General features: G+C 43.3%; 1 protein-coding gene across 1 annotated transcript in view; it reads right to left on the reverse strand.

Annotated features, from left to right (window-relative positions):
- The window catches only part of trim66 (tripartite motif containing 66), a gene marked incomplete at both ends in the record, with an annotated part of 52,132 nt that overhangs the window by 24,680 nt on the left and 4,310 nt on the right, over positions 1-23,142 (reverse strand). The window contains 6 exons of the mRNA XM_084308246.1: positions 4,380-5,224; positions 5,406-5,523; positions 7,535-7,681; positions 13,118-13,232; positions 15,149-15,265; positions 15,614-15,743. Coding sequence (XP_084164372.1) covers positions 4,380-5,224; positions 5,406-5,523; positions 7,535-7,681; positions 13,118-13,232; positions 15,149-15,265; positions 15,614-15,743 — 1,472 coding nt within the window. The remainder of the gene's footprint in view (positions 1-4,379; positions 5,225-5,405; positions 5,524-7,534; positions 7,682-13,117; positions 13,233-15,148; positions 15,266-15,613; positions 15,744-23,142) is intronic.

Raw genomic sequence — 23,142 nt, forward strand, 5'->3', positions numbered from 1 at the left:
ACATCAAAGGCCATCTTTTCATCAATCCATATGCCCAGATATTTATAGGATGCTACTTTGTCAAGGCATGTCCCTTACATTGTCAGAACCATTGACCGTCAGCAGCAGGGGGCGCTGATCCCCCTTCATCGCCAGGTCTTTATTCAATGGATATAGTTTTAGACTGCGACATTTGCAGGTGCTTAAAATATATCTTATATTATAGCTATGGGTCTAATACACCCGTCGACTGTAAGTGAGTTGCTTCCAGTCAACATGCATAAAACAGATTGTTTTTTCATCCGTACATTTTCGTTTTATACCGTTTTGAATACGAGTATGGTTTGGGTTATTCTGAGTAATTCCAGGAAAAGACGATAAAAGGGCATTTTAGTGTAATCCAGTCATCACATTGTAATTTTTCGGCTGATTATCTAATCATCCTGAAATCAACACTAGATTCTCATTATTATATCTCCTCGTGCATACATGAAATGGCCACCATAGCGCGGCGCCCCCCCCCCCCCCCCCCCCCCCCCCCCACCGCAGCCAACGGTAATAAGCACATACACCTACACACAGATAGCTTTGATCGCGGTAGAAAGAAATATCAGATCAACACAAGATTTTATATATAGAGTCCTTACCTAGTATCTGATGTAATGCAATAAAAATAATCCAGTTATCTGATCGCCATTCCAGTTATCCACAGCGATCATGTCCCCGACATTACAGAGCGTTACACATGAACGGGCGGGCAGGGTTAGTATTCCATGCCATCGTTGTAAGCCTCTGGCTCGCCCGAGTATTTAAACTCCGCCCCCACGGCTCAGATCGGCTCATCAAACACACCAGCCCATTTCCAATGGAATGCAATAGCTCCGCAAGGCAGTAGAGGGCGGTGTTGACCGTCTGCCAGCTCAGACAGGGTCTGAAGGGTCTACAGAGGCTGCAGCCATGAATTATGAATAGATATAGCGAATAAAAGAAATAACTATCCCAAAAATGAGTTAACTCGTTTTTGGCGATATTCGCATGGCAGGCAATAACGAGTATACTCGTTCTTGGCAATTAATGTGTTAAAGAAAACTCACTTTTAGTGCTAATGAAATAGAGTAACATAGGTCTGAACTTGAGTTGTAGAAAAACTTGTTACTCACGTTTTTCTGTAGTAGTACTAGTTAGTAGTCCAGAAGTATTATTTCCAAAAACATTGGTATGGCTGAAAAGACACCCTGGGTCCATAGCCTGATGTCTTTTGTAGTACATGTCCAAACTTCATAAAAATCCGTTCAGAAATCAGTGATTAGAAGCGGTTTTGGTAAAAGGTAAGAGGGCTCAGAAAACGATTTTCTCATAGACTTCAATGCATTCGACAGAGAATTATCTTCCTGTTTTGGCTCGTGACTTTTCACCTAGATCCCTGATTCACTCATTCCCACGCAGGGTACCATTGGAAAGACCTACTCATTGGTTACAACCCTGTCCGTTGCATGGTAAGAAGGGGCAGTTCACCCAAAATAAAAAATAAATATAAAGTTTTTTAATCTGGAGCGCTTTGGTGTGATTCGCTTAGTTTTGTGGATATCTGTCGTCACTCAATTACAATGGAGCTAAATGGCACTCAGCTTGTGATGCGATTACCAAATACTTTTGAAAAACTCAAAAGCAAAGACTCTTTCCAGAAACCATAACCTGGTTACTCAGGATAATACACATACCTTGTTGTGAGCAGTTTCATGTAGGGACTATTTTCTACCGAATTACACCCCCATTGATTACTATGGGGGGTCTGTGGATTACTGCCCCTTCAACAACATTGAAGAGGAGAAACAACTTGAGCTTCTCTCTCACGTGTGCACACACACACACACACACACACACGCACACACACACACACACACACACACACACACACACACACACACACACACACACACAGAATGAGAGGAACATCATAAAAGCCTATTCAGAGACTAATTCAATGGTGTGTATGTCTGTGCATATGGGTCTTTTGATATGCAATGATTTCTCTGGCAATATTCCGTATCCTTTACAAGTAATTTGTGTGTCTGCCGTTATTCTTTTCCTTTTTATGTTTGTTTTTTGTATCACTGTAAAAAAACAAATGTATAAATAAATATAAAACGTATTGTAAAAAAAATAATATCAAAAGAAATCCAGAGAGATGCCCCCCCCCCCCCCCCCCCCCCCCCCCCACACACACACAGACACACACTCACACACAACTGAATGAACAATACCCTCCGGAAAATGAAAGGATTGGTTACAACACCAATTAACATAATATGTAAATCCACATCACAGGTGCTCCTTTGAATGAGGCAGAATAGTACATCACAAATTAGTCTCTCTCTCTCTCTCATCCTAATTTAACCGAGTTTGTACACAAAGCCCTCCAAAAACTGTCCGCAGCACAAGCCTGAGTTCCGTTGTAGCCTGTGTTTTCAGCTTCCCCTCATCTCCCTCTCTCTCTCTCTCTCTCTCTCTCTATCTCTCTCCTCTCTATCTCTCTCTCTCTGCTCCTCTTTTTCTAGTTGCGCCATCATCGTCAAGATTTAGGCCAGCTGATGCAGAGCGTGTGCTTTTATAATTACCATGCGATTAAACACTTAGAAAAATAACCTGATCCCTGCCCCCGCAGGAGAAGAGGGGAGGAATGTGACTAAATGTGAAGGGAAAAAATGGAGAAGGACGGATGGGGCGGGGGTGGGGCTGCCAGGTCCCACTATTCCCTAGGTGTCTCATTACTGACAGGTTAAGTTCATACGTGGCTGCACCCAAGCTGTTTCTTCCCTCATTTGCGAACATTGGAATAATCCATCTCCATGTTTGTGATCACGCGCCAGGAACGGGTTTTGATGGGTGATTATGCGGCTGCTCAACTCTCTGACATCGACGGTGCTAATAATAAACAGTGCTGTCTTTTCCTAGATTGATTTACCGTGTGTTGTTTGTTTTCTTCGTCGGAAAAACTAAGAACCGGTCTCTGTTTCCAGCCGTCGACTGCGACGATGATCATGCTGGTGTGAACTACTAGACTCTGAGGATGGTTGTCACACCTTCACTGTGTATAACAAAGCGGGAAATCCATCTATCTACCTGGCACTCAACACCGCGCCAGGTCACCAGCCTACCTGCCATAATGTGCTTTGTAACAACACGCTGTGATTTGATTATGCTGTGATTTGATGAAGCTGTCATTTGTTGCTATTTGCAACAGTCTGAATTAGGGGTTATGATACTAGTTTTTCCATCTCCATTTGTTGACGATGACTTGTTGAGATGTGCATAAACAGGACTGTGTGGCATAAATAACATGGCTTGAGTTGAGAGTGTGTGTGATGAGGTCCTTTGAGTGTGAGGAGGGGCGACAGTGGCTCAGGACAGGAGGTAGAGCAGTCGTCTGGCAATCCGGAGGTTTCCCGGTTCGATTCCAGCTCCTCCCGGGCAGCGTGTCGATGTGTCCTTGAGCAAGACACTTAACCCCTAATTGCTCCCGATGAGCAGGTTGGCACCTTGCATGGTTGCCTCCGCCGTCGGTGTGTGAATGTGTGAGTGAATGGGTAAAGTGTGAGTAACAAATTGTAAAGCGCTTTGGATAAAAGCTGCTATATAAAAAAGCTTTTTTACCATTTACCATTTGCCATGAGGTGCTTTGAGTGTGATGAGGTGCTTTGAGTGTGATGAGGTGCTTTGAGTGTGATGAGGTGCTTTGAGTGTGATGAGGTCATTTGAAGGGTGATGAGGTCCTTTGAGGGTGATGATGTGTTTTGAGGGTGATGAGGTGTTTTTAGTGTGATGAGGTGTTTTTAGTGTGATGAGGTGTTTTTAGTGTGATGAGGTTTTTTGAGTGTGATGATGTGTTTTGAGTGTGATGATGTGTTTTGAGTGTGATGATGTGTTTTGAGTGTGATGATGTGTTTTGAGGGTGATGATGAGGTGTTTTGAGGGTGATGAGGTGTTTTGAGGGTGATGAGGTGTTTTGAGGGTGATGAGGTGTTTTTGATGAGGTGTTTTGAGTGTGATGAGGTGTTTTGAGTGTGATGAGATCTTTTGAAGGTTGATGAGGAGATGTTTTGAGTGTGCTGAGGTGTTTTGAGTGTCTTCTGAAGTGTTTTGAGTGTCTTCTGGAGTGTTTTGAGTGTCTTCTGAAGTGTTTTGAGTGTCTTCTGAAGTGTGCAGGATCATGTGTGCACACCTGAGCACAAAGTGAGGCAGCTATCATACCTTCGTTGACACACAAAGTGAAATGGAAGGCACCGCTTGCAAGACATGTCTTTCCTCAATCAAGCACATGACATTATGGCGTTAACGTGGATCGGAACATTTCAGGAGCTGCGAGGTACAGTAGACGTGTGATTAGCTGATGGTCTCACCTTGCCCTCTCTGGAACCTCTGAGCTGCGGTGGAGGCCTGCTCTCCTGCAGCTCTTTCCTCAGCTCTGCTGCTGGGGAGGCCTGGGTCTGCTGCTGCTGCTGCATCTGATCCTTCCACCCCTGCGGCAGTCCTCCACTCAGCACCTCTCTGCCGTCAACCAGTGCCGTTTGTCCGTGGGTCTGCTCCCTTCTCCTTCTCTCCTCCTGGTCCTCTTCGGTCATTACCTCTCTGTCCACATCCGTCTGCCCGGGAGGCTGCAGCGGAGCTCTGCCCGTCCCCTGCTTGCTCTGACCCTGGACGTGGCCCTGTCCCGGCCAGCTGTTGTCTGCACTCGGCTGTGCCTGGCTTTCGGGAAGGTGTTCCATCTGGTGCTGGTGACGAAGCTGGGATTTAGGCTGGGGCTGCTGGGGTGAGGCGGGTGCTGGCAGGGAAGTAGAGCCATGGCTGCAGGCGAGCTGGACGGACCCCGCGGTCGGGACGGGTGAAGGAGGACACTGCAGAGAGGAGGGCACCGCGGCCGGGGTGTCCTCTACGCCCCAGCACCTCTGGAGCTGCGGGCTCTGGTGCAGCGAGGAGGAGGTCAGGGTGGACTGAACACAGCCCGATGTATAAGGGTTGGTGTCCTGTTGACTCTTGTCCGCACTAGGCAGACCCGGCTGGGAGGGAATGCAGTGAAGGCAACACATCTGGGGCTGACAGCAGGCCTGGTAGCCACAGCCCTGCTCGCGCCCTCTGTGACATGCAGGGGGCGGGGCCAAGCAGGTGATAGGCTGTGGTCTCAGGATGCTGGGGCAGGCGACACCCTCAGGATAGGGGCAGTTTCCTCCCTCAACCGCCAACTGACCTATAAAACCATGAATACACATGTAACCGGGTGACATATTAAAAACATGCCAATGCTCCGTCATAACAATCGTAAAAATCTTACAAAATCTCAAATTGTAATACATCAAGTTTATTGACTTCAATTAATGCATTCAATTTGTAAAATTACAAATATTTTGCTTGGTGTAGGTTGAGTTTACCTAAAGAGGAAATCTCCTTAGTCCAGTAGCTGGCATCCCAGTTGAACTTTATCTTCACAGGGACCCAAGAGTCTGAGCGGAGAGATGGTTCAAGCAGCCGCTGCATCTGGAGAGAAATCTAACCGAAGCAGAGAAAGTGCTGGTTATCTGTTTGAGCCTGATGCACAGGGCTCAACTCACAGTAGGACCATATCGTTAGCCGCGTACGATAATCGCCTACTGTAAGTCATTTTTCACGATTTTTGGAAAAGAAAAAAACACATTTTCCAGCAAATGTGTAAGAGTATTTAATTTATATTTTGAAAATAAGTACCACAAGGTGTATCATCAAGTTTGCAAAAACACAACAACCATTGCGTGACAAAATAAGGTGACTTTTAAACAAAATATGTCGTGACTTAGGAATTTTTTCCTCTTACATACATACATACATACATACATACATACATACATACATACATACATACATACATACATACATACATACATACATACATACATACATACATACATACATACGTCATACACTAGGCAGTTGTTTTACTTGCCTAAGTCATGCAATCGCCGCCTGTGTATGTAACGTTAAAATGCACAAGTCATATGAGTGAGTTAGGCAGATGGGGATTTTTTAACGTAACAAGCGTTCTGATTGGCTGAGGACATAGGCACTAAGCCAGGGCGATGCAGCAATGTGAGGAGAGTACAGTTAGGCAGAAATCTCAATTTGGCAAAAAAAAGTATGAGGCTAACGATATGAAACTATTACTGTTGTCTTGGTACAGTTTGATGAATGATAAACTTCATCATCCGACTGCGGCTACATTTACCATATTTCCAAGATGAAAGTGTCAGAAACAATGTGCTTGTAAATGGTACATGAGTGGCTCTCAACCCATGTGATGCCGCAGCACACTTATAAATGAATCAAATCAAATCAAAACATATTGGCACACCCAGTAATCTTTATTGTAAATGTTGCATAAAGTGTGAAATTATCACATAAGAGAAGATATCAAAATATAAGCTGCTGCTCACCACTGAACAATACGTGTTTTGACTTTGATAGGGAAAAGTGTTATCATGGAGTAATGTAATTATATTTAAATTTAGTTAAAGGCCCAATCAGTGATTCAAACGCAAACAAATTGTTACAATGATACCCTGGGTCCTTGATATGTATGTGAATATACCCCACATTTATATGGTTAAAGAAATTGTAAATAAATAAATAATTGGGCCTTTAATGTAATTGAATTCGATTTCTTTATCTTTGAGTGAACTCTAAAGGGCACACCAGTTGAGAACCACTATTGCTATGTTCAGGCTGCCAGCCCAAATCCGTTATTTTGGCATATATCCAAACTGTATCCAGATAGATTTGTGAAAGTCTGGACAACAAAAAACCACATCATTTGCAAATCTGATCCAAACCACATTTGGAGGTGGTTTGAAATGCGATTCCAATGTGTCTCAGTCCAGACACTCTAGCCGCTCAAATAGGATTTCAATGTGTCTTTTGCGTCACTCGCAACACACAACAATTTAAAATCCAGAGTGATGGAGGTGCATCAGATCAGGCTAATATTAACTGATAGTTAGCTAAGCTAATCCATTTAGTTGGCTTATCTAATCAATGTGTATAACGGAAAAAACGTTAACGTAACGATAAGCTTTCGTTACCTACATTTAGCTAACGTTAATGTTAATCTAGTGGTTTAGACACAGGGATGTGTAGCATGATTCATAACATCCTCATTGTGTCACTAGACGCATGTTAGTCTCACTTTGCTGGGAAAATAAAGCAGCTTCAGCGAAGCTGTTAGCAAAACACGTTGTAGTTGTCGTTTGTTCTCACAAACACTACATTAGTAACGTTACATAGCATTTGGCTAACAGTTAGCTATGGTTGTTAACGGTAGCTAACGTCGTTACCACAGCAACCCATGCAGATAGGCTGGTGATGTCTGGACACGCGCATACACGCATACGGGATCTGATCACTTGCAAATAAACAGTGCGGGCAGTTAAAGATCTGATTTGAGAAAGATCTAATTAATTAAACAAATCAGTATTTGCCTGCAGTCTGAACGAAGCCTGAACGAAGCCTGAACACAGCCAGTCGGACCTACCAGCTCTCTGCTGAACAGCATGGGGCCCCTGCGGTGGCGCGTCGAGGCCCAGGTGATGAAGTTCTGCAGGTGGTCAATCTGGCCACAGATCTCTATCGCACCCTGCAGCTGATCTTCCAGACCTCGCTGGAAGTCCTCAGAGATCTTCTACACACACACACACAGAAGAATCATGCACACTGTCACAAGCAATATTACTGGCACAGAGAGAGAGAGCCCATGGATGGATTGTGGAGAAATCAATGGCTTGTTTTTCTGTTGTCATATTTAGTTCCCAATGTGCTGGTCTGAGCAGTTTTGACAGATCCTTATTGGCTGCTTTGCTCACATTCAGGAATGATTAGATCATGTTGGTAGCCTTCCTGAATTGTTTTCCGTGTGCACTGCAACAAAAAATAAAAATCCATCTCAACAAGTAATTTAATCTTGAATTGAGTCCTAAAGGACCATACTGACGTCTCGACATTACAAGTGTCCCTGTTCTTAACCCTTTCACTACCACACTACAAAGGTTTAACTCTTTCACTACCACACTACAAATGGTTAACCCTTTCACTACCACACTACAAAGGGTTAACACTTTCACTACCACACTGCAAATGGTTAACCCTTTCACTACCACACTACAAAGGGTTAACACTTTCACTACCACAGTGCAAAGGTTTAACCCTTTCACTACCACACTACAAATGGTTAACCCTTTCACTACCACACTGCAAAGGTTTAACCCTTTCACTACCACACTACAAATGGTTAACCCTTTCACTACCACACTACAAAGGGTTAACGCGTTCACTACCACACTGCAAAGGTTTTTAACCCTTTCACTGCCACACTACAGACGGTTAACCCTTTCACTACATAATGTTAACCCTTTCACTACCATGCTACAGAAGGTTAACCCTTTCACTACAAAGTGTTAACCCTTTCACTACTACACTACAAAGGGTTAACCCTTTCACTACCACACTAGACTGTTAACCCTTTCACTACCATACTACAGAAGGTTAACCATTTCACTACCACACTACAAATGGTTAACCCTTTCACTACCACCCTACAGAATGTTAACCCTTTCACTACCACACTAGACGTTTAACCCTTTCACTACCACACTACAAAGGGTTAACCCTTTCACTACCACACTACAAAGGGTTAACACTTTCACTACCACACTACAAAGGGTTAACCCTTTCACAAAAACACTACAGCCGGTTAACCCTTTCACTAAAACGGGTTAACCCTTTCACTACTACACTACAAAGGGTTAACCCTTTCACTACCACACTACAGACTTTTAACCCTTTCACTACCACACTACAGAAGGTTAACTCGTTCACTACCACACTAGATGTTTAACCCTTTCACTACCAATATATTTTGGCAGATCTCAGCCTACCTTGATGTTTATAAGGGGTGGAAACATACTCCATGAAACTTGAAAATTTAGTAGGCATTTACCGTGGTGAAAACCATGACACCTTTTATCTTGGCTAACGTTACAGCATCAATCGGGAGCAGCCGGTATGCAGGAGTTGGACGTGCAGAGCTTCTAGTAGTAGTTAGCCAAAGTGAAACAGTGCCTAGCAACTTCAAACAACATTCTCATGGAGTATTTTTCCACCCCTTTTCAACATCTGTGGCAGTATGAATGGTGTTTAGACTGAGATCTACCAACACATACCACCATATACACATATGAACACAAAATGTGTCACACTAAAAAGAGCCAGGGACAATCTCTGGTAATGGCGAGAAGTTAAAATGACACTGGTATGATCCTTTAAAAATCTATCTTTTTATTTATTTTTTTGCTAATGGGGCAGTTTGTTTTAATACACTTATTGCACCCGTCTTAACCCTTTCACTACGGTTAAACTTCTGTAGTGTGGTAGTGAAAGGGTTAACCCGTTGTAGTGTGGTAGTGAAAGGGTTAACCCTTTGTAGTGTGGTAGTGAAAGGGTTAACCTTCTGTAATGTGGTAGTGAAAGGGTTAACCCTTTGTAGTGTGGTAGTGAAAGGGTTAACCTTCTGTAATGTGGTAGTGAAAGGGTTAACCCTTTGTAGTGTGGTAGTGAAAGGGTTAACCCTTTGTAGTGTGGCAGTGAAAGGGTTAACCTTCTGTAGTGTGGCAGTGAAAAGTTAACCCTTTGTAGTGTGGCAGTGAAAGGGTTAACCTTCTGTAGTGTGGCAGTGAAAGTGTTAAAACAAGAGTAAATATGAACTCTATGTTGAAGGAGGAGCCAGTCGCTTCGGTAAGGTTATACTGTAATGTAATGTATACTTTAGTTAGTCCCCAGGGCGACATTTGTCCTCTGCATTCAACCCGTCCTAACTGTCCTAGGAGCAGTGGTTCAGCCACACAGTGCGGAGCCTGGGGACCGACGCGTAACTCCAGCACCTTGGTCAAGGACAACGCAGGTCTTTTTACGGTGTGGGAGGAAACCGGGGTACCCAGAGGAAACCCACGCAAACACGGGGAGAACTGGGTCCTCCAACCGTTGTGTCCCGTTTTCAATTCAGTTTCCAGAATGGGTTTGCTAGTTTCAGTTTAGCTTTTATTGTTTACAATTTCTTTTTTTTTAGTTTAGTTTTTATTAGAATCAGTATTAGTTTAGGGCGGTTAGGTGGCCGAGCGGAGATTGCGTTCGTCACCAACCCCGGAGCTGTGAGCTGGATTCGCCTGTTCGAATCCAGCTCACAGCTCCGGGGTTGTCACCAGCTTGGCTGGCCGTCTGCACTAATACAATTGGCTGTATTAGAGGGTGGGAGAAGCTGGCGGGGTGGGTCCGGGTCGTTGTAAACAGCGACTCCTACAGTTCGGTCGGGGCGCCTGCTAAGCGCGGATAGGACTCGAGGGGGATAGTGTGGTCCTCCCACACGCTACGCCCTCTCGATAAGAATCCGCGCTGCCAGGTGAAAAGAAGCGGTGATTGGCTGGACGTGTGTCGGAGGAAGCACGTGGTAGCCTCCACTCTCCCAGATGATCTGACTGTGGGGGGTAAGTGCGCAGCGACCAGGAAGGGACTGGGAATTGGCATACGACTAACATTGGGATGGGAGAAAATCGGAGGAAAAATGGAGGGGGAAAAAGACAAAAGAAAAAGAAAAAAAAGAATCAGTATTAGTTTAAGTTTATTTTATTATTATTATTATTATTATTATTATTATTATTATTATTATTATTATTATTATTATTATTATTATTATTATTATTAGAGTGTGCAGTACACCCACAGCTAAAGAGATTGGTTTTATCGGGTATCACAGTGGCTAAAAAGCTGATAGCATCACGATGGTTCCAACCGGAAAAAATTTGCCGAAAGGTCTGGATTATTACATATCTCGATGTGATTTATCAAGAAATATCTACAGCAAGAATTTTGGGTCTCAATGAATCCAAAATAACATTGTGGTTAGAAGTGGTGGAGAAAATAAAAGCTAGCATATAATGGTAATGTCTGGTTAGGAGCGAGGGATAATGGATGGATTATCCAATGGGGGGTCCGGGAGGGGGGGGTACGAGCTAGAGCATATGTGTGTAGGTGTAGGGTATTAGATAGCAGGTATTGGTGGTATATCCTGTATAAGACATTTAACTATATGGTGATTTTATTGGATGTGCACTGTTAATAATGCTTGTATATCTTATCGAGTGTTGTCATGTTTGTTTATTATGTTTGTTTTAAAAAAAAAACGTCACTTTGCGGCTGAGTGGCGCAGTGGGCAAGGCGCTCACCACTAACGCAGGAGATGCTGGTATCGAGCCCAGCTCTCGGCGTTGCTACCGGCTTGGCCGGCCGTCATACTAACACAATTGGGCAGTGTTAGAGGGTGGGAAAGCCGGTGGGTGGGGATTGGACGTTGTGGACAGCGACTCCTACAGGTCGGTTGGTGCGCCTGTACAGCAGAATCATGAAGTATCGGGGGAAGCGTGAGTCTCCCACGCGCTACTCCTCGCCACTGAAAGATCGCGCTGTTCAAGTGAAAAGATGCGACAGGCTGCCTCCTCGTGTACCGGAGGGGACCTCACTGCAGCCAACCAGTGGGAGGCATAGTCTAGCAACGTTCGAGACCGGGGAGGGGAGAATTGGAAATACGAAATTGGGATGGGAGAAAAATAGAAAATGGGAGAAAAAGTGGATAAAAAAATAAAATAAATACGTCACTTTGTGAATTTGACTGACAGTCATGTAGACGTCCCAGTCTCAATGAACATTATGACTCAGTCATGTAGCGACATCATCCCAGTCTCAATGAACATTATGACTCAGTCATGTAGCGACATCATCCCAGTCTCAATGAACATTATGACTCAGTCATGTAGCGACATCATCCCAGTCTCAATGAACATTATGACTCAGTCATGTAGCGACATCATCCCAGTCTCAATGAACATTATGACTCAGTCATGTAGCGACATCATCCCAGTCTCAATGAACATTATGACTCAGTCATGTAGCGACATCATCCCAGTCTCAATGAACATTATGACTCAGTCATGTAGCGACATCATCCCAGTCTCAATGAACATTATGACTCAGTCATGTAGCGACATCATCCCAGTCTCAATGAACATTATGACTCAGTCATGTAGCGACATCATCCCAGTCTCAATGAACATTATGACTCAGTCATGTAGCGACATCATCCCAGTCTCAATGAACATTATGACTCAGTCATCTAGACATCATCCCAGTCTCAATGAACATTATGACTCAGTCATGTAGCGACATCATCCCAGTCTCAATGAACATTATGACTCAGTCATGTAGCGACATCATCCCAGTCTCAATGAACATTATGACTCAGTCATGTAGACATCATCCCAGTCTCAATGAATATTATGACTCAGTCATGTAGAGACATCCCAGTCTCAATTAACAGTATGTACCAATGACTCCTCATACTCAAATTTGACCAAATTGACAAAGACATTTTATTTACTTTTGTAAGTACACAATATAGTTGCAGTTAGTTTTCGGTTTTCTTTTGTAATATGCAGGTTTAAAAAAAATTATTTCAGTTAACAATTTTTTTTCACAACCTTGCTTGATGCTAGGGCTGGGTCGAATTATTGAGTTTCAATTAAGATTTTGGGTTCCCGTGATCATGAAAACAACAGTACGATTATTGTACGTCATGCCGTGTTGCTCTCATTTTGTCTTGTATTGTAAATGCAGCGCATCCTTCCTTCACAGCGGTGTGCGCCCCCCCCTCCAGCCCAAAACAGTAATTTCAGCTGGTGTTGAGAGGGAGGAGGGAGCCACGGCACGTTTCTCCAGTTATTTTGAAATATCTTAGGTAACTTATAGAATATGACAGAGAGGCAGCCTAAGGTCGAGAAGAAAGGTAAAACTAATTCAGTCGTCGTCATATGATGTTCTCAAATCAATGAGTAATCGTGCTTAATAATCGTGATTTAAATATCAATAAAAATGATCTTGATTAGGATTTTTGCCATAATCAAACAGCCCTACTTGACACAAGATAAAACATGCCTTCACCCTGGAGATATTTGTGGATTCAGGATCAGTTTGAACCATGGGAGGGAACGAGAGGAAGAAGAGAGAAAATAATCACCTCCAGTTGCTCTATTAATAGGTTGGCCCGTTTGTTAAGCTCGTTCATCATAATCATCTTTGCCATTTTAATCTGGTTCTCAGCTTTCCTCTGCATGATCTTAACTCCATGGAGCCTAAGAAGAGGGGAGAGAGACAAGATGGCCGCTCAGTGATTCTGATTGCTGACAGGGAAATCAAAACACATGTTACAGCTGCTCCATTTCATTCAGATTCCTTCACTTTTGTGGGCAGGCAGACTTTTTCATCTACTGGACATAGTGGCTGGTTGATTGCAAAGTTTGCCACACACTTCATCAGTTGTACATGTTTTTTTTTTTACTCCAAAACAATGGTTGTTTACCCACCAATATTTCTCTTAGAGAGTAGACAACCTTCTACAACCTGTCATCATCAGCCACAGTCAGAATTCAATGGCATTTGGCTAGTGGCTGATTTCCCTCCCTGTTTGAGTCCTTCATTTCACCACTATTAAGTTATTTTGTATTGCTAGCTGAGGAAAATGGTGTAGTATCAATTTAAAGAATAAGACCGGTGTAATTAAAAAAAAAAAATTAATGTCAACAACAAAGACCAAAACCTACGCATTTCTTATAATGCATTTCTTCCACTGTGAAGGAATTTATGTTTTTCAATGTGTATATAATGTATATATAACGGTGGGTGACAGCATCTACTCAGACGGATCTATAGATCTTAAAAGTAGCCGGCAGTCAGTGTGTGTCAGCAGCAGATGAGGATTCGGGCTGTGCTGTTAACATCAACAGCTGATAGCCACAGCATCAAGGTTACTTGATCTGGAGAAAGTGCCACAGCGTTTGTTTGGGGTAAGAGGGGCGGTAATATCAACATCGCCGTTGCTATAGTGATTTGGGTCAAAGAGCCGTTGTCAAAGACTGCGTGTCACATAGTAACGAGGAGAGGGGGCGGGGGCCCGTTGCTATGGTGAGAATGTTATCAGGTGTGAGTTCCTTCCGGGGTAAGTTAGACTGAGATACGAAGCACAGACGAGCGGACTCGTTGATCAGAGACTTTCATCCCTCCTCACCCCCGCCTGGTGGGGGAGGGGAAATATGCCACATCATCACATCATGCATGGCTACAACGAGGCCCAGAACCAGTGGACTCAGATGGTGGAGAATAATGAATTTAGTTTTCCTTCAAAGACTGGTCAAGGACATTACAGAACGGTGTTTCCATCTGGTACAGAGGCTATGTTTATGAAAATAAACATGAGGATTTAAGGAAAGAGATCATGTTGCAGTGTCGTTTCTTATGACTAACGGATGTACTAACAGGGGTTGATACAGTGGGTGACAGCCAATGTGAAGTATTGAAACAAACACAACGCAGAACAGGGAGAGTCACGAAGGAGATGACGAGATGAGATTGGCTGATTACCGAAGAATCCAACAACTCTCAATACACTTCCTATTCTCTCCTACCCCTAGGAGCTCTCAACCAGATAGCCATATGTTCCCATTGTATACTAAAATCATTAAATGCAGCTCATACACATAATTTATTTCCAGTTTTATATAGCGTAATGTATAATCGTGAAAAATAGGTGCATTGTGGTTATTACAAAAGTAACTTCAAAAGGCAACCAGGTCTATCAATGTACAGCAGTAAGCAAAACAGTGACATTGCACTTGAGTCCAGGAAAAAGTACAATGCTCAAGTTCATCTCAACAATGAATTATGCTGACCAAAGCACCAGCACTGTGACTTTATTTTTTTTCTTTACAACAATGTAGTTCTAACTTCTAGATATGAGCTACATATGGCTAGATGGACCACACTTGTAAGTAGGAGAAATTCATCGTAGGGTTGGGTCATTTCGTAGACTATGTTGACAATGAGAAAAGAAAATAACACAGGCCTCATCCTTGAAAAGGTAAAGTAATGTAAGAGCCGACACTATTTAATTTAGTCAAATCCTAGTCCAGCTGTACCAGCAGTTGTTTGCTTGAGGTGAATTATGTGTGTGTATACCCGATGACTGCGCATACGTCCCGGCCTCTAAACTCACCTGTCCTCTATCTGTTTGGCAGTGTTCTCCACAGCGGACCTCTTGTCTTCCACCTGGGCCATCAGACTGTCAAACAACCACTGCTGGTCGTGAAGGGCCTTCCCGACGTGCACCAACCTGCGCAGGAGAGCGAGAGACACTCCACAGGGTCAGCTAAACAAGAAGTTCACAACTTTGCTCTCCAGCCAGCAGCACACCGTAATCAAATTCATTTCCCTAGGGAATAGGACATTATGCAGGTGACCTTTAGTGGCAACTATTGTACCGGAACATCACAGAGAAGCAACAGAGTGTGTACTGAATAAGAATTAGGCGGGCCCAAGGATAACATATGCAGATACGGTTGATAAGAGAGACAGGACACTTAGTGGAAGTTGTTGTCCGGGGGGGGGGGGGGGGGGGGGGTTCTAACCTGTGGTTAGCTTCCCTCCGCAGTGTCCTTGTGCTCGGCGTCTAAACACTGACCTGTGGTTCTTGTGGGCAGACAGGTGGCAGCTGCCGCAGCACAGGAGGTCACATGACTCGCAGAACAGCTCCAAGGGCTCCTGTCTGTGAGAGTGGCACATGGGCGGGGAGCGGGGACCCGACCCGGGATCTATCAGACACAATGAGGGGGGGGGGGGGGGGGGGGGGGGGGGAGAGTGTGACCACAGAAACACACTAAACAACCTGATTCACATTCACGGCTAAGAGGTGTCACATTATTCTGTACGCCAGATAGGAAAAACAGCAAACGGTATTTTGAGAGAAGAGAGGTTTGTTCTGACACAGTATATGTGGCCTACCAAAACAAGAAAAGATGTTCTTGAAGTCCTCTGATCGTCATATCAATCCAGTTGACTGGATTCAGGCCTTTTTAGTCTATCTAAGTAATTATATTTTGATAAAAGTGCTATTCCCTCTTGACGCCAATTTGTGTTTCAGTTCTATTTCCGACGTGCGAAAACACACCGTCTGCGATATTGGCCTCAATATGTAATTGAATGACTCATCGTGATTAGCATCTTAATCTATTCTCAGTCACCGACTTGACACCCTTCAACCCTGTTCTTTTTCCAAGCATTCGTTTTTAGCATGGGATGAAGAAAGGGAGGTGGGGTGTGAAATATCTTTGATCAGCGGTATTATTTTGGAAACAGTGAAACACAGGATGCCAGCCTGGATTATAATCTGTGCTCTCCTTGCTTTTGAAGAGCCAAACTAAAAGAAACCTGAACACCTCAAGACCTGGTTATTAACCAATCAAACATGTGATCACTTTTAATCAGTGCATTGTGTATTTTATTATTGCTTTTACTATTATGTTGGATTGTGTTGTAAATACTGTGTTTTACTTTTAATGCTTCTGTTCTAGGTGTATGGTCGGTCTTATAACATCTTGCCAAAAGGACTACAGTTGCGAATTAGCCAGCTGGCTAAAACTGACACATTTACAGAAATGTTTATTAATATGTACTGTCCTTTTTAAATAAACTGAAACTGAAACTGAAACCATTGAATCCAGAGGAAAGAACGCTGCTACAGTAGGAAACGAATGGATCTAATGTGCTTAAATTAATCGAATGCATTAAAGGGGAACTATTTTACTATTTCTTTCACTATTTGGGCACTTTTACACAATTCCTGTGAGTCTATGGAACACCTCTGTAATATATATATTTTTTTTATTCATTGTTTTCTATTTCTAATCAAGTCCTCAAAAACAGCATTTTTCTACCTCAAGATCTCGAGCTGTTTTGAGCCTGGGCTCCTAAACCACTGCGGAGCGTCGTCTTCGCCTGAACATTAACATGCAGCGGTGACTATATGACATCACATATAGGCACATTTTCAAACGACTCAGTTCAGTGAGGGTGAATATTGTGAGAGGAGAATTGGAAGAATGCGCCAATATGAGAATTTTGAGACATAGATCATATTAATATAAGTTCACATAGCTAGGAAACAATGCTAAACACTCAAAAAGGCCATTTATAAGATAGTTCCCCTTTAACAAACACTGCATTAGGCGCGGCTGGGTAGCGCAATGGACTAAGCACTCGCCTACTGTACCACCGCAGAGACTCTGGGATCTAATCCAGCTGTCAGCGGTACCTCCGGCTTGGTCAGTTGTCCTTACTAACACAATTGGCAGTGTTAGCGGGTGGGAAGCCGGTGGGGTATGTGTCCTGGTCATTGTAAACTGTAAACCGGATCTGGGTGAAATAGCGCGAACCTCCTCACGCGTTACAGTGAAACTCCTCGCTGTCAGGTGAAAAAAGAAGCGTCTGGCGACTCCACATGTATCGGAGGAGGCATGCGATAGTCTACACCCTCCCCAGGCCGACAGTGGGGCAATGCGCGCAAACGACCAGGAAGGGAATTGGCATAACGACTAAATTGGGATGGGAGAAAAAGATAGAAAGCCCCCCCCCCCCCCCCCCCCGTACAAACAGTATGAAGTCAGGTTCTTCTACGGCACAGAGCACTACCTTGCAAAGCCGATCGACAGCTGTTGTTTCATCTCCATGTCACATGCTTCATTCTAGGTTCGGTGTGTTCAGCATCCAAGGTAGAGTCGTTTTCATCGCACGCTGTGAATGTGCATTAGATTCTCCGTGATAAGAATAAACAAACAGCGAGGGGGAAATGCACGCACGTCTGAGGTACAGTAAAGTGCAACAGGTGCTCGACAAAGAAAACGAGGCTGAGGAGAGAAGGAGGGTCCGCACAGGCCGCCACACTGATCGCACCAGACGAGGACCGCACACACCGAGAGATATACATTACCTATTGATTTATCCACTGTGTAAATACTGGTATGTGTTTCTACCAGGGGTCAGGTTGAGATGATAGCCATCTAGCAGGAATATATATACACACTGTATAGTTTGTCAAGCTCTGCTGCACATTGCAAAGGATTTCACATTAAACATATTAAACATAAAAGGCTAACTAAACAATATTTCCCTTTAATATGGCATGCGCGCGCACACACACACACACACACACACACACACACACACACACACACACACACACACACACACACACACACACACACACACACACACACACACACACACACACACACACACACACACACACTGATCACCAAGTGTGTCTGACTCTTACCACCTAAACTGCACAGACTACAACGTTCAAGTTTCAAGTTTCAAGTTTCTTTAATAGTTGTCATACAGAAGTACAGAATACTTTTGTACAAAATGCGCTCCAGAGACTGTGCAAGACAAGATAAGTATGAAATAAAAACATAGTAAAATTAGAAGTAAAAAAAAAGAGGTCACAGTGTTCAGTTTAGACATATGTACAATGTTCGATGCAGAATAGACGTAGTTACCATACAATATACAATACTGTGCAGTGTACTAATATACAATACTATATAGTGCAAGGCAGAAATGGAGAAATGGGACGAGGTGCAATTTAGGTACAATTCACAGTAGGTGTACGAGTTGTAGTGCAAATCCTTTATCAATCAATATAAAGTGTAAGTGTGTTTGTGTGATCTAAAGTGTGGAGAGTGGGTGCTGCAGTGTGTTGTTTGTTTGAGTGAGTGTGTGCGTGTGGGTGTGTGTGCTGTGTGCATTTGATGGTTGTTGCATAGTGATTATTGTTCGTTTAGCGATTATTGTTCGTTTAGCAGCCTGATGGCCTGGGGATAGAAGCTTCTTCTGAGTCTTTCTGTGCTCGCCTTAAGACTCCGGTATCGCTTGCCTGACCGCAGCAGTTCAAAGAGGCAGTTGTTCGGGTGGCTCGAGTCCTTAATAATTCTCTTAGCCTTCCCCTTGCACCGCTTGTTGTAAATGTTCTGGAGGGTGGGAAGCCCCCCTCCAATTGTGCGTTCGGCTGAACGTGTCACTCTTTGTAGTCTGCTACGGTCTTGTGCAGTGCTATTCCCAAACCAGGAGGTGATGTTGCCGGTCAGGATGCTCTCTATTGTACATGAGTAGAAGTTCCTAAGGATCTTCTGACTGACTTGGAACTTCCTTAGGCGCCTGAGGAAGTAGAGGCGTTGTCGTGCCTTCTTCACAACACTGTCAATGTGTGTGGTCCATGTCAAGTCCTCGGATATGTGGGCTCCGAGGTACTTGAAACTGTTCACTCTCTCAACCGGTGCCCCGTCGATGCTGAGGGGGCTGTAGTCCTTGACCCCCGACCTCCTGAAGTCCACAATCATCTCTTTTGTTTTGCTGACGTTCAGGGAGAGGCAGTTCTCCTGACACCACTGTGACAGGTTCTCTACCTCTTCCAGGTAGGCCCTTTCGTCGTTGGCAGAGATCAGGCCCACCACTACTGTGTCATCAGCAAATTTGATGATGGTGTTGTTGTTCCGCTGTGCTACGCAGTCATGTGTGTACAGGGAGTAGAGGAGGGGGCTCAGAACACAGCCCTGGGGGGCCCCTATGTTGAGCGTGATGGATGAGGAGGTGCAGTTGCCGGCTCTTACCACCTGGGGTCTGCCCGTCAGGAAGTCCAAGACCCACTGGCACAGGTCATAGTTCAAGCCCAGGTCCCTGAGCTTGGCTATGAGTTTGGAGGGGACTATGGTATTGAATGCTGAGCTGTAGTCGATGAACAGCATTCTCACATAGTTCCCCTGCCTCTTGTCCAGGTGTGATGCTGCTGTGTGCAGCACATGGGCTATGGCAGGGGTGGCCAACCCGCGGCTCGCGAGCCGCATGCGGCTCTTTGCCCGTCAATGTGCGGCTCTTCCATCCATAAAAAAAAATTAAAAAAAATTAAAAAAAAAAATTTTTTTTTACTTTTTTTTTTACTTTTTCTTTTTTTTTACTTTTTTTTTTTTTGTGTCACTCATTCCATAAGGACGTAGAATAAACATTTACAATTTTTTTTTAAATGGTCCATTTGCATGTTCTTGGTATCTGAATCTAGGGACATATATGGATCAGTGTCAGAAATAGTGTGTCTGTTACTAGGCTTGAGTAAATTGTAATGAACCAAAGGAGAATATCAATTCTATTTAAAAAAAAATTATCTTTGACTGTAAATAACACCATGCTAAAATTGACCAGACCTGAAAAATCTAAGCAAATGAATAAAGGGAAGATGATTAAACAGAAGGTTTTGTAGATACAGTACTGAATTCTGCCATCTTTTTTATAATGTAAATTTCTCCACCATTTTTCATCATATTGCAACACCGTTTTTTGCAAGACGTTCACAGAAAGGTAGAGAAACTAACTGCGTTCTGTTTTATGGCAATAACGTTCAGGTTTGTGGGAGATAATCCCAAAAAATAAGAGAAATTAAAAAGTAAATCCAGAAGTCAGATGATTGACAGGGGCTGGTGTGAGCTGGGTAGGGTAGTTTTTCGAAATTTGAAAGCCCTGAGTCTCTTCCTTCAAAAGACTACACTCACTTTTGGCTGTGCCACTTCCTCCTGTCAATATGTGCCGGTTTCCGACTCAATGCCCTGAGATTTCTATAATCTTATATTTCACTAATAACAGTTCAAATAATTGGTAAACAAACATAATGCTGAAAATATACACTTTTACTGTATATCTCGGGCTTAAGAGGTTAACCCTGTGAGGCCCAAATTAAAAAGAAATTAGCAACTTCAGAGGCCAGAGGGTGGGACATATACCTAAACACATTTGCTATCAAATAGCATTGTGAGGCTGAACAACAGGACCAATTGACTATACATGTGCTTAAAGGGGAACTATCTTATAAATGGCTTTTTTCAGTGTTTACCATTGTTTCTTAGCTATGTGGACTTATATTAATAGGATATATGTCTCTAATTCTCATATTGGCGAATTCTTCCAATTCTCCTCTCACAATATTCACCCTCACTGAACTGAGTCATCTGAAAATGTGCATATCTGTGATGTCAGAGATTTCTCAGCTGCATAATAATGTGGCAGTTGATGTGGCAGTTGGCACCAGGCCACACAGTGGTTGGAGCCCAGCCTCAAAACGGCTTAAGATCTTAAGGTAGAAAAATGCGGTTTTTAGTACTTGATTAGAAATACAAAACAATGCATTTTTTTTGAAAAAAACCTAGGTGTTCCATAGACTCACAGGAATTGTGTAAAAGTGCCCAAATAGTGAAAGAAATAGTAAAATAGTTCCCCTTTAACATTTTTTAAATAAACATTATTTTTTTAAATGGCTAAAAGTGATTTTGTAATTTTGAAACCGTGGGTCTCACAGGGTACTTTTAACCCTGTAAGGCCCAAATAAAAAAGACATTAGCAACTTCAGAGGCCAGAGGGTGAGACCTATAAACACATGAAGGGTGCCGTGACTGAAAAAAAAGGTTGAGAAACGCTGGTATATGGTGTGGCTCTTTGTGGTACCACAGTAATTTTTTTGTGGCTCTTAGTCTCTGACTGGTTGGCCACCCCTGGGCTATGGCGTCCTCCGTGGACCTGTTGGGGCGATATGCAAATTGCAGAGGGTCCAGGTTGATGGGGAGGGAGGAACAGATGTAGCCCTTCACTAGCTTCTCAAAGCACTTCATGGCTATGGAGGTGAGGGCTACAGGGCGGTAGTCGTTGAGGCAAGCGGGCGTAGATTTTTTGGGTACAGGGATGATGGTGGACTTCTTCAGACAGGTGGGGATGACAGCCTGTTCCAAGGACAGGTTGAAGATGTCAGTGAATACCGGGGCCAGTTGGTCGGCACAGACTTTTAGGACGCGGCCGGGGATGCCGTCCGGTCCTGCTGCCTTCCTGATATTCACTTTTTTAAAGATCCGTCTCACCTCATGCTCTGTTACCCTGAACACTGAGTCTCCATCAGCAGACCCCCCCCCCCCCCCCCCATTGCCGTGGTTTGTAGGCTGGTGTTCAGGGTATAACGTATGTCTTATATCATGCCAGTTAGGGTACCTTATGTATACTGCACCTGTGTATACTGTACTTACTCATGGTATATATTCAGATTCTAAGTGTTATTGACCATATTTATTGTAACGTATAATAACTGATTAGGGCATACAGACCCTCATCTGCACCTTTGATTACATTGTTTACTTGCTCATTATGCTTATATTCAGAGTTAATTATATTGTTTACACTGCTTATCTTTATCTTTACTATAATTCTATTGCCTATATTTATGTCTTTCTACTATTACCCTGCCCATACCTGTACCTCCCCTCCCCCCATGCTGCTATGATGCCTGAATTTCCCCAAGGGGATCAATAAAGGAATATCTTATCTTATCTTATCTTACACACACGCACGCAAGCATGCACACATGCACGCACACCCATACATATACACACACACGCACACATTACGTACACTCAGTACACACTCAAACGCAACATGCAGTCATGCTACTCTTGATACTCAAGTACATTCAATCAATCAAAAATATTTTATATATTCAAACTTTTATATAATATAATACTTTTAACAGAGGACTTTTTACTTTTATCAGACTACTTATTCTACAAGGGTATTTCTAGGGTATACTACTTTGACTTAAGTAAAGGATGAACAGGTCCTGCTCTCTGCTGGACATCTCAGCCCAGTTGGTTTCAGCCCCTGAGCATCAGCCCTGACTGACTGACTGACCACATCCTGCCCACACTGCCTGCACTCCCCCACACCACCTCTACCACACTGCTTTTCTCAGTAAACAACACTCATATATATGTATATATAATATATATATATTAGTGCTGTCAATCGATTAAAATATTTAATCGCGATTAATCGCATGATTGTCCATAGTTAACTCGTGATTAATTGCAAATTAATCGCATTTTATTTTTATCTACCTTAAACGGATATTTTTCAAGTTCCAAGTTTTAATACTCTTATCAACATGCGAGTCAACAAATGCTTGCTTTATGCAGCCATTTAACACAAAAGGATGACCCCCATGCATTGCAAATTTGCATCAAATTCAAAACAGAGTGATGCACAAAATAACTTAAAAGAAAATAATAATTTAAAACAATGAATAAAGTGTGCATGAAATAATAGGGGAAAGAAAACGTTAGGAACTTT

The sequence above is a fragment of the Notolepis coatsorum genome (assembly GCF_963971535.1).
Source record: "Notolepis coatsorum genome assembly, chromosome: 2".
Classification (NCBI taxonomy): domain Eukaryota; kingdom Metazoa; phylum Chordata; class Actinopteri; order Aulopiformes; family Paralepididae; genus Notolepis; species Notolepis coatsorum.